General features: G+C 38.6%; 1 protein-coding gene across 1 annotated transcript; it reads left to right on the top strand.

Annotated features, from left to right (window-relative positions):
* The first annotated feature begins 8,040 nt into the window (after positions 1 to 8,040).
* LOC103397930 (noelin-like) lies at positions 8,041 to 12,511 on the top strand. Its single transcript, XM_008336372.3, has 6 exons — positions 8,041 to 8,336; positions 9,393 to 9,542; positions 9,858 to 10,013; positions 10,103 to 10,322; positions 10,401 to 10,507; positions 11,344 to 12,511. The coding sequence occupies exons 1-6, from the start codon at positions 8,259 to 8,261 to the stop codon at positions 12,004 to 12,006; spliced, it is 1,374 nt and encodes a 457-aa protein (XP_008334594.1). The 5' UTR covers positions 8,041 to 8,258; the 3' UTR covers positions 12,007 to 12,511.
* Positions 12,512 to 12,827: the final 316 nt, after the last annotated feature.

The raw sequence follows: 12,827 nt of genomic DNA, 5'->3' as shown, positions 1-12,827 counted from the left end.
TATTTGATTCTTTATTTGATTCTTTATTTGATTCTTTATTTGATTTTTTGTGTGTTGGGAAACTGGGGTATGAACTAACAGCATTTTTTACAGTCCTATCTAACAGAAAAAGTTTCCTGACATAACTTGGTCCTTCGAGCCGGATCGACAAAATCCAAGACATCGTTGAAAAACCGGGAGGTCGTCGCAAAAATCCATGCATTGTCTGAGACAACACCTCAGCATTGAAAAGCCGACTTGAGGCTTCAGTGGTTTCCGGTTTTCGGTGGTTTTCCAGCGGTGCTTGGTGACGTCGATCCCGAGATAAAGAATTACTGCACGCAGTGAAGTGAGTATAATACACGTAAAGTGTGTGAATAGTGTGTCAGGGACCATTAAGATGTAAATCTATTAGTGTCTGATGTGAAGTTGAAAACAACCGTTCAGACGTTTTGAGTGAATGAGAATTGTGTGAATGATTGTCTCCAAGAGAAATTAAACTGTATATAAAGACAGTCTCGGGGACAATAAAAGTGTTTTAAGTGTATTTTTTTTTTCTTTTGATTGTGGTCAAAATTGAGAAAGTTGGTTCACAGTGACAGCCGTTCTACACTACAATCCATTATATAAAGACAGATTTTTGGACTATCTGCCTAAAATTGCACGAGACATGGTTGTGACTTCCTGCGTTGTAACTTACAAGATTTCCATACACATGTAGAACATGCATGGGACAGACATCAGGCAAATAAACAAAAAGATAAGAATAAGACTGTACAAGTTTTTGTCTCATTGCCAACTAAACAATGGTCTGATCAGGGAGCTAGACCTCAGCAAAGAAAACAATGGCAACAGAATGATGAATCTGACTATGAGGAGGGAAATTCAAGACAAGTGATATAAATGCGCTAGAGGAAGGCATTTTGCGAGAGTGTGTACAGCTCCATGCAGACAGAAGAAACGACCGCAACAACGAAAGTGCTAGAGCACGTAGGGGAAGATAAGACGGTAACAGAACTGATGGGAGTCGCCCATAAAAACCATGAGACGATAAACAGCAGAAAAAACTGTCACCACAAAGAATCAACATTGTAAATTGCCAGCCACAACAATTATGAAACAACTAATGTCCTTCCTTCGCACATTTAATTAATGGAGACATTGGATTTCAAATGACCCCAAATTATCTGGACCGTTATATTCTTTACTTTCAGGTCCAATGAGTTCTGCACCAGCTACTAAAATCACATTACAATCTGATCATTTAAGGTGCATAGCTACAATCTGTAGTGCTGTACAATCCGTAGTGTCTCTAAAATTACCTGACTATAACAAACCCTTTAGCCTTTACTGTGATTCAAAAGATGGACACGACTTCTGTGTTGACTCAAAAACACGGCCTATCACAACGACCATTGTGCTATTACTCCAAACGGCTAGATAATGTGTCTGCAGGCTTGCCACCGTGTGTACAAGCTGTTGTTGGAGCTGCAGAAGCAGTGATAGCTTGTGCTGACCTTGTACTTTATCACCTTCTCACACTTCATGTACCACATGCAATCTCAGTACTGCTGAATCAGAACCGTACACTGCATGACTACATTACTTTCACAGCCTCATTTGACTGTTATTAGATGTACAACTTTGAATCCTGCTACACTTTTGCCTACATCACAAGATGGTGAACCACATAACTGTCTAGACTGTTCTTTGACTACTTATTTACCCAGACCAGACCTGTCAGATCAACCAGTTCCTGATTCACTTTGGTTGTTTACTGATGGTTCATCTTTGAAAAACACCTTTGGTGTCACCAGTGCTACATACGCTGTGACAACTCTTACTTCAGTGTTGCTCTCTGACACACTTCCATCTTCTTATTCTGCTCAAGCAGCAGAACTGAAAGCTTTGTGCATGGCGCTCCGCTATGCTTCCGGTTTTCCAGTCACAATTTGCACTGACAGTAAATATGTCTTTAATGCTTGCCACACACACACAGCTATGTGGCATCTTCGTGATTTCTCCACATCATCAGTCATCATCAGTCCAGTAAAACATACTCATCTTTTGAAAGACTTATACCATGCTATCTCTCTTCCTTCAGCTTTAGCTATTGTACATTGCCCGGCACAGACCGGTAGAACTGATCTTGTGTCCCTGGGCAATGTCTTAGCAGACTGTACTGCTAGAGCTATAGCTACTGGACAGCATGTGACTGATGTGGCTCTTAATCTATTGTCAACACATCAGGTTGACAATACTGTTCTTCTACAACATCAATCTCTTATGCATCCTACTACTGATATGACTAAATCTGAAAATGGCATTTTATTTCATACTCCATCAGGTAAACCTGTACTACCACCGTCCCTCTATTCTTGGGCTGCACGTGTGCACGTGTCCCCATGGGCAGTGCCATGTGACAACAACAGGGATGATTGGAGCAGTACAACAAGTTTTTTACTGTTCAAATTTTCAAAAAGCTGAACAAAAGCATGTACAACAGCGCAATCAGTGCAATTTGTTTAAAACTATAATAAATAATGCTCAAGCAGCATGGACTATATTGAGCTAAACAAATCACAAAATCAGCAATATTGTTTAGTTATTGTCTGTGCTTTCAGTAAGTTGACTGAAATTCATCCAACTCCTATTTTTGTGATTAATCTAATTGTTTTTTATCACAATTGAAGCATTAGCACCACAGAATGACTCTGAAATGTCTCTGAAAACACATTTCAGTCAGTTTATCCAAGTAGAGTTACAGTCATGCACATGGCCACTTTAACACACGGGCTGACCGGGGCTGAGCCTGTCAGAAGCCGTCTCTGTGGTGCAATGAGTTAGCATGCTCATCTGTAAACCTAGAGACTGCTACCTGGAGACCAGCAGGGAGGACATTTAGGCTGCTGCCGCCCCCCTCAAATGTCCCTATTGTGGAACGATTAAAGAAATATTTTCTATCATTTTGGGCTGATGGTGAGGAGAAAAAGTCAAATTGATTTGTAACTTGTCAGGTTTTTGTCAATCTGTTTTTATGTTCCTGACCAGACAGACAGATAGATGGAACTTCATTAATCCCTTGAGAGTTCTCTTCAGGAAAATTAACCTCCAGCAGCAGTACAGCACCAAAACAACAGGAAAAACATAGGAATAAGTAAAATACAAACATGAGTAGCAGCACACTGTCAATGAATATGATAAACCTGAACAGTGGATATTAGTAGATTAGTAGAAGTAGATAGATAGATTACTGTTGGTAGTATTAGTGTTGGTAGTAAATATATATGTATATTTATATATATAGCAGCATATGCGGAGGGGGGGGGGGTTGGCACGTGCGTAGTTACTTGATTTCGTAGCGTACCTTACACATACACTACATAACTTACATAAACTTAGAATTAACTTACGTATTTTTTTTAACTTTTCTATTGTTTATTTTTTTGCTTTTTTTATTTGTTCATCCATCATCCTCCACTTATCCAGGAATGGGTAGCGGTGGTAACAGTCGGAGCAGGGACGCCCAGACTTCCCTCTCCCCAGACAGTTCCTCGACAGCCAAGCAATGTAGTCGCTCCAGCATGTCCCGGGCCTTCCTCTGGGTCTCCTCCTTTTTCGATTTGTATTCCTTCTTTAACGGGTACCACGCACATATATATCGACAATTTCATGCTTTATTTTTCCATGGTCATCATGTGTTTCTTCTTCTCACTACCATCCTTACCACTCACTTTCTTAGGACTCATCACTATTATGAAGAGTAACAAAAAAAATAGAGAGAAAATCACGTAGATAATGCAAACACAATACGGAAGACTCGGGGAAGACGTGTACGGAACTCGACGAATATGTGAAGAGAACGAGTGAGGCTGCGTGGGCTGCTCCGAGTGCTCGACCACCTAGCGTCGGCGTGTGTAAGCGTTCTCGTATCTTGTGTCTTTACTCGTATCTCGAAGACAAAATTTGCCCGGCGGTTTGCTCGTATCCCGAAATACTTGTATGTCGAGGTGCTCATATCTCGAGGTTCCACTGTACATACATAATGTATATATATACTATATGTATACTAAGTATATGACATTATGTTAAGATGTTGTAAATACATTTATTGAATCTTTACAGTATATTAATTATGTTAAGTTTCCATATCAATTTATACTGAATGCTGTTATTATGCTGTACTAAAAGGGAAAGCGTTGATGGTTTTCATAACAATATTATATGGACAGCACTGAATGGTACCGACTGTTACCCTTGGAGATAGAGACAGGACACAGAACCGGCCAGAACTGGTTTCTTTGCCCAAATAAGGAGACCGACGGAAGACCAACAAAAGACAAAGAGAGAAAAACATCCGAACTGCATGGTCTTATTTGACTTGATTAACTACAGCATTTCCACATCGCTCCTATTGGTGGAGAATCCTTGTTTGAAGCAGTCTTTACCAATCAGTGCTCAGAAGTTATGTGAGAACACCACATGACTGCAAAGGGTTAAGGTACTGATCATTGAAGTTTGTGTGTGTAAAAAAACTGTATTTAAGCTTTGAGCCCTGAGGAGCTCCTCAGTGCAGTTCTGAATGTAACCATTGTTCTACACTCCTTGCTGCAAGTAAAACTTTTAAAACTTTGAGATCTCGTATTTGATTCTTTATTTCATCAGATCTTTATCTGATCTTTATTTGAAATTCTTTGTGTGTTGGGAAACTGATATGAACTAACAGCATTTTTTTACAGTCCTATCTAACGGAGGAAGTTTCCTGACACATTATCTCATTGGTATGTGATAACTTGGTCCTTCGAGCCGGATCGACAAAATCTAAGACATTGTTGGAAAACCGGGAGGTCATCGCAAAAAATGCAACGACCTATACTAAAAATCTTCCTAAAATAGACTATACTACTACTTGGTCAAAGATTAGAACACGGCCCGGTGGCAGTTTCAGACAAAGTACTGTAGTAATTAAACATTACGTCATTTAAGTTTAGTTAGCTGTTTAAGTTAGTTCAACAGCTCTGCAACAGAACAGTGTTAGTACTAAATACTCTTGCTACTCTAACAGACGCAGTACCTGTGGAGTGTTGAGTTGGCTGGTGCAGAGAAAACATGAAGGTATTGATAGAGATTTGTTTTGAGTTTGCATGGTTGAAAATGCTGTCTCAGTCGGAGAGAACAGAAGAATTACAGCTGCGTCAGAGCCTGACGTTCATGAGGTTTTCTCTAAAAACAAACAGATTTAGTTTTTATAACAAAACGAAATTAGTTTCTAAATCTTAATGGTCAAAGTAAAAGTTTGAATCTTTTACTCAGGTGCAACGTTTGTATTAAAATGTATAATTTCACTTGTTATTTTCACACTGACGGCTGCTCGAGGGCACTGGTGCAGTCCGGAGATCTCATTAAACATCAAAAAAGCCCAAGTACACAGGTGGTCTGTGTGCCAAAGTTTGAGAAGCAAGGATCAAAGTAAATTTGGAACTGTACGGGTAGAATATTTCCATTAGTGACTCAACATTAGAGAGAAAGGAAGGAAAAACCCAAAGTACCTAAACCTCAAAATATGAAACAAAAATATGACCTGCGGACAAGAGCAGAGTGATGGCTCCATGGCAACCCAGACCAAGAGATCCGATCTGGGTTATTTGATCCACCATGTCAGGCAGTTTCAGAACCAGGAGAGGAGCACATGAACCGCCGTGTTCAAATCAACCTAAATAAAATAAAAAAATAAAATAACAATGTTATGAAGACTGTTTTTTTAAGCCCTTTTATTTTTTATCGCTCACGTTATTGAAAAACACTGAATAAAAAAATAAAAAATAAAATAATTCAAAATGACTGCTAAAATTAAACATTTAAATAATAAAATATAAAACCAAAAATATTGTAATAAAATGAAAATTAATATTAAAATTTGAAAAAATAATTTCTTGCATATATAACTTATTTCAAAGAAATTAAATATTAAATAATAAAAAATTAAATCAAATATAAAAAATAAAAAATACTAATACAATAAATAAATTAAATAATAAAAACACAAATAAAATAAAAATTGAAAAAATAAGTATATAGCAATTTAAATTTTAAAAAATATATAATTTGTTCTAAAAATGTTCTAAAAATGTAAAAATTTAAATATAAATTTAAATAAATAATAAATAAAATAATAATACAAAATGACTGCTAAAATAAAACATTTAAAAAATAAAATATGAAATACAAAAATATTGAAAGAATAAAATGAAAATTAATATTAAAATTTGAAAAAATAATTTCTTACATATATAACTTATTTCAAAGAAATTAAATATTAAAGAATACTAATAATAAATTTAAATCAAATTATGAATAATAATAATAAAATATATAAATAAAATAATAAAAACACAAATAAAATAAAAGTAGTAATTTGAATTAAAAAATATATATAATTTGTTATAAAAATGTTCTAAAAATTTAAAAATTTCCAACGTCCAAAAAATTAAATAAGACATTTTCAATTAAATGAAAATTATAAATCAAAACAAAAAATTTCCATCATACAAATATATTTAAAAAACGTTGAACAGAATCAGACGCTCTGTTCAAACTCCAAAACTGTGTTAAATAATTTCTCATTAAACATTCGTTTGCAGCAGGGATAAAACGTGTGACTCACACATTTACCGTGTTAACACCTCGTTCTTATTTTATCTTATTTCTCAGTCAGAAGGCGTCGGTAAAAAGAACAGATCACAGACATTTGAATCATCAAATGTCTCTTTGAATTTTAAACATAAAAGTCCAAACATATTCCATTTCTGAATGAAAGTTCATTTAAACGTTACTTTATCAGCCCATCCAAGAATCTGGCTGAAACACATTAATATTATACTGAACAGACTCTTCTTTAAAAAGTACTAGTGGACAACCTTCAAACTACAAATGACAAATAAAATTAAAGTTAAAATATTAAATCTGCGAACTGTGTAACGTGTCCAAATTCCCCTGCTCACAATCATTGCAGAAATAATAGTTTTATGTTGCTTCTTGAGTTTATATTTAATGCCTCCCTTTTCACACTCTCCGTGGTGCTGGAAAACAGACTTTGTTTCCATGACAACCAAATGGTGAAAAAGAATTCCATGATTTTCCTTCTCCGTGGCCTTCTTTTCCCACTGGGTTCCTGAGTAGTGTGTGTTTCAAACGTTTTTCTTTGAGCTCTGAACTTTGATAAAATACCCTGTCAACATTATATATGTCCATATATATGTACATATATATGTATATATATATGTATATATATATATATATATATATATACATATATATATATGTACACATCTACATATATCAGAATGAAGCACACTGAGTATGGAATTTTCCCACCGTCCATTCACCTAACCTTGGTATTTACACCTACTGTGGAAAAGATCACACTGACTGTTATAGACTGTGGACTGATTATTATTGTCCAGAACAACGACTTCACTGAAGGTTAAAATAAAAAACAACTCTTCACACATTCTACACCGTCAACATGAACAGTTATGACTGAAATACACCACAATTCTGTTCCTATAATGTAATTTGTTTTATATAGATTTGGGGATGTTGCTTTATCAATTAATCACGATTAATCATGGTTAATCGTGAAAAATCCACAGCTACCCAGTGATTAATCAGATTATTTTTTAAACCCTTTGACAGCCCAATATATGTATATATTTTAAATTAAATCTAATTCTACTCATACAACCTTTACTTAATCTTTTTAAAAATGAATATAAACATCAAGTACTTCAAATACTTTGTGAGACCTGAAGTAAAATAGCTACTTTCTTGTTCCAGTACCTCTTAGTCAGAAACAAATATTTCATGGAGTCGACATTTTACTGCCTCAGGCCAAATAGCTACGGCGCACACACACACACTTACACACACACACACACACACACTCAGTCCCCATGGGAGGATGGGGGGCGGACACCCCCTCCTATCAGTGCCATGGCCAGCTCCGCCTCCTTTTCCTGCTGCTCAGATCACACAAGCCTGGCTGTGACATCACTACACACACACACACACACACACACACACACACACATACAAACCGAGGGAGCTGGAGGATCTCGTTTACACTCGGGTGATTTTCGGCATCGCATCCGGTCGACACAGAGATACAGAAGAAAAGAGGAAACCCAAGATCGAGGAGCAGCTGGACACCAGGTCGACCGGAGAAACCAGACTGTTGTCAGAGAAATCCAGGTGGTGGTGGATGTTTGTGCTGTGAGAAGATGAACCAGATGGAGTCTGAAGAAAATCTGCTGTATGTTTCACTGCTGCTGCTGCTCTTTGGATCGCAATTCACACTGGTACGGCTCTACCCTATTCTATTCTATTCTATTCTAGTCTGTTCTATTTTATTCTATTCTAGTCTAGTCATTAACTCTGTATTTTACAAAAAAAAATACTTTGATTTCCTTTAATACTACGTTTGTTTTGATAAATATTCTGATGAATCAGTATTTAAAGAACAGAGAGTTTTTAGTTGTAACATTGAAACAATTCATCTTTTTCAAAGGTAAAACTACACAGACTGTAGATCAGTGTAACACACACCCACACACACACACACATACACACATACACACACACGCAGGAAAAAAAAATTTAGAACATACATAGTTTATATTAAAGGCTGTTCTGGGATTATCTTAATTTAATATATAACATAAGGCAGTGTGTTATACCCCTCTTTGAATGTAGGGGGCAGCAACACAAACCCTGTGAGACAAATGACTTTCTGTTAGATATTTCAGCTTGACTCTCACACTCTTCATGTGTATAATTTTTTTTAACATGTTACTGATGGATTTGAATAACAAGCCTCTGATTGGTCAGCGACAATGGCTGAAAAAACAAAAACAAACAAAAACAACGCCACTTTCATTTAAATATTAACAACTGCAGTTGTTTAAGATTTACAGACAGAGATAATTTACACGCAGTAAACCCGAGGTCTTCAACAGAGGGCAGATCTGATATAAATGTCCCGAGACGCATGTCGTTTAAGCAACGATTTATTTTCACATTTAAAGCCATGAATAAATCACGGCCTCAGATTAATCTGCCTGTGTTCCCACTGTAAAAGTGAGGAAGAGAAACCAGCGAGAACATAAGAACCTGTTACTGTTTCGGAGTAGGACAATGGTTATCAAATATATGGGGCGTACCCTCTCAAGGGGCAGGAAGCTATTGTCGGGGGTCGCAGCAAGAAAAATATTGTTTAGTGATTGATTTTCATTTCTGCCTGACAAACCTAACAGTAACAATGTTGTCCATAATGACTGGATATTACGGATGAGGACTTTGAAGTACGGACGTGACCATCCTTTGTTGTTGTTATGATCGGGACTCTTGTCTCTCAGGTGGGTCCTGCCGCCCCTGAGGAGAGCTGGCAGGTGTACAGCTCAGCTCACGACACCGTGGGGCGCTGCGTCTGTACCGTGGTTGCTCCCCAGGCAACGACCTGTTCCAGAGACGCTCGAACCAAACAGCTCAAATACCTGCTGGAAAAGGTAGGACGCCCTACTGGATAATCCTGAAAACTGCACCTGCAGCAGGACACGGTTTAACAGAACCATAACAAAGAGTCAACAACAGGGAGAATCAGGGAACAGGAAACCAGTCCAGGTGTGGGGGAAGGACCAGAAACAGGAATGGTTGGATATGGAAGCTATGAACCATGTACTTGGTAGAAAACCAGGTACAACCCCGTTAGAGGGGTGACACGAGCAGGACAGGAACCAGAACCAGAGGTCATGACTTAACTGGTAGGGCTTGTTAGAACTCATGGCCATGTAACAGTTCTGGTTTAACCATTTCCTCTCCAGGTCCACAACATGAGCCAGTCTATTGAGGTACTGGACCAGCGAACTCAGAGAGATCTGCAGTTTGTGGAGGGAATGGAATTTCAGCTGAAGGATTTGGAGAACAGATTCAAACTGGTAGAGGACGGACATGAGACCAATATCGCCCGACAGTATAAGGTACTAATGAAGTTAAACCGCCAGGACAATGAGTGACTCCATCCCAGTTTTTCTGTTTGACAACTGGTTCACGACTTTCTGTCTCTCAGTTCATCAAGGCCAAGATGGAGGAGCTACGTCCTCTCATCCCCATCCTGGAGGCGTACAAGGCTGACGCGCTGCTGGTGCGGCAGTTCAAAGAGGAGGCGGCAAATGTGACAGAACTGTTGGGATCGCTGCAGGAACAAATGGGAGGAATGGACTACCAGGAACTCCACAGTCGGGTGTCCAATCTGGAGGACAGACTGAAAGCCTGCATGCAGAGACTGGGTAGGTCACCGGGTGAAAAACGTCATTAGTCTGTTAACGAACGGATTGAATCTAATAAACCGTGTGTGTGTGTGTCAGCCTGTGGGAAATTGACAGGGATCTCTGAACCAGTCACCATCAAGACCTCAGGATCCAGGTTTGGATCGTGGATGACTGACCCACTGGCCCCGACCGGAGACAACAGAGTGAGTGGCAAAAAACGAAACACAACATGGAAAACAACGTTAGTTCTAGTTGGGCCTAACGCTCTCCAGCAAGCATTTTGAGTACTGTTATATTTATAAAAGAAGTGCAATAACATATAGTTTACAAACTCTTTAAAGAAATCAGTTACTTCATCGGTATTCCTGATTTTTCCCAGTAAAAATATTTCGCCAAAATTAGTCCTTGCTTAACGAACCACAACCAGGGTGGGATTGGAACCTACGATGCTCCCACAACAATCCCGATCCACTAACTGTGAGGCCACAGGCTGCTTTTATGATTGATAAGAAAAACATGTCTTAGGGGTGCAGGTTCGAGTCCCATCCAAGCTCTTTTGTGATAAGCAAGCATGAACAATATCCATACTGCCCTAGCACGTCTGATTGCACCCACTCCTTAAATGCAGAGGATAAATTGTATTGTGTCTGTATATGTCGATGACTACCGAACCACACAGGTTTTGACTAGTGGGCCAAAATATGTTCTAAAATTTGACAGGGTAACTGGGTCAGGAGCAGATAGATGGAGCGTTTGTGTGAACTAAGATAAATGACATGTAAAATGCTAAAATGCTTTAAGCCTTCTCTACGCCATCTACAGGGCAAATGTGGGCATTGCAGGGAAAAGACAGAAGTATAATCACAATACAAACCAATTATATAATTTGGACAAGTTTGGTGGGCCGAATTACAAAGCTTATTGGGCCACATCTGGTCCCCGGGCCTTAGTTTGCCCATGCCTGTTCTAACATTGTAAAAGGTCCCGATTTTTTAGTTAGATCAGTTCCACCGTTTCTCAGCAGTCTGTGCCTTCACAGGTTTGGTACATGGACGGCTACCACAACAACCGCTTTGTTCGGGAGTATGAGTCCATGTACGACTTTATGAACACGGAGAACTTCACCTCTCACCGCCTGCCCCACCCATGGTCAGGCACCGGTCAGGTGGTTTACAATGGCTCAGTTTACTACAACAAGTTCCAGAGTCACACCATCATCAAGTTCGACCTGAGAACGTCGCTTATCAGCCGCTCCAAACAGCTGGACTTCGCCGGTTATAACAACATGTACCACTACTCCTGGGGCGGCCACTCAGATATCGACCTCATGGTAGATGAGGATGGCCTCTGGGCCGTGTACGCGACCAATCAGAACGCTGGAAATATTGTGCTGAGTCAGTTAAACCCAAATACTCTGCAGATTGTCCGCAGCTGGTCCACCAATCACCCGAAACGCAGCGCAGGTGAGGCGTTCATGATTTGTGGAACCCTGTATGTTACTAACGGTTACTCGGGCGGAACCAAAGTGTACTACGCGTACTCGACCAACTCCTCCACGTATGAGTACATCGACATCCCTCTGACTAATAAATACAGCCATTTATCGATGCTCGACTACAACCCCCGTGACAGGGCGCTGTACGCCTGGAACAACGGCCACCAGGTCCTTTATAACGTCACACTCTATCACATCATACAGTGATTATGAAAATTCACAACAATTCACAATTAGCCGCGTATAAAATAAGTGAATTGTTCACGCCTTATCTGATTTGGAGACAAATAAACAGATTTTTTAGTTCTAGTTGGAAAAGTTGATTCTAAGAAAATGATTAATAATAAAAATCTGTTTAATTATTTAAAAGAAAAAAAAAGCAAATTAGTTCCACTTTTCGACAAACGTATTTCTATTAATTAAACAAACAATTAAACAATTAGAAATTGATTCTAGAAAGATGTAAAAACAGTAAGGACTGAGGAACAGGAAACAGTGGCCTCTACTGTCATAATGACGTAATGATAAACAGTAACACGTGCTGGAGACTGTTAACTTAGATCATTGATGTCTTTTTTAAGCACTATAAAATAATTTAATAAAAAAAACATATAAACATAGCAGAGTAGTAATTCACCTGGTATTTTGAGCATTAAAACTGCAGTTTTTGACACCAAGGCACTTGAAACACATCAGCGATGCGTTAGTACACGAGACGTCGAGTGCTACTGATTTTTTATAATTCTCTTTTCATGTCCGTGTGAGACGTTTTCTCACTTGATGAAATTAAAGCCACACTAATTCAGAAGTAATAATGAACTTTTTTACTGTTGTGTATTTTACAGCAATACAACAACTTTACCACGGTCTCTGACCAATAATCACTTCATCTGATCTGACTGAAAAATCCCATCTGCTGTGACGTAAATGCAATCGTTGAGTGAAACAGTTTCTAACCAGAAAAGTATTTTTGCTCACTCTCTCCACCAGAGCAGCAGCCAGTCTGTCATGTGTTTGTGTTCTTTTCC

The sequence above is a fragment of the Cynoglossus semilaevis genome, chromosome Z, assembly GCF_000523025.1.
Source record: "Cynoglossus semilaevis isolate Cse_v1.0 chromosome Z, Cse_v1.0, whole genome shotgun sequence".
NCBI lineage: Eukaryota > Metazoa > Chordata > Actinopteri > Pleuronectiformes > Cynoglossidae > Cynoglossus > Cynoglossus semilaevis.
Note: the sequence above shows the minus strand (reverse complement) of the source record. Positions and strands in the feature narration are given on the sequence as shown.

Excerpts from the sequence above, each read along its gene's own strand:
- LOC103397930 (XM_008336372.3), top strand. The coding sequence starts at position 8,259 with ATGAACCAGATGGAGTCTGAAGAAAATCTGCTGTATGTTTCACTGCTG. Across the intron at positions 10,323-10,400 it reads AGCCTGCATGCAGAGACTGG|CCTGTGGGAAATTGACAGGG; the intron begins GTAGGTCACCGG and ends TGTGTGTGTCAG. Across the intron at positions 10,508-11,343 it reads CCCCGACCGGAGACAACAGA|GTTTGGTACATGGACGGCTA; the intron begins GTGAGTGGCAAA and ends GTGCCTTCACAG.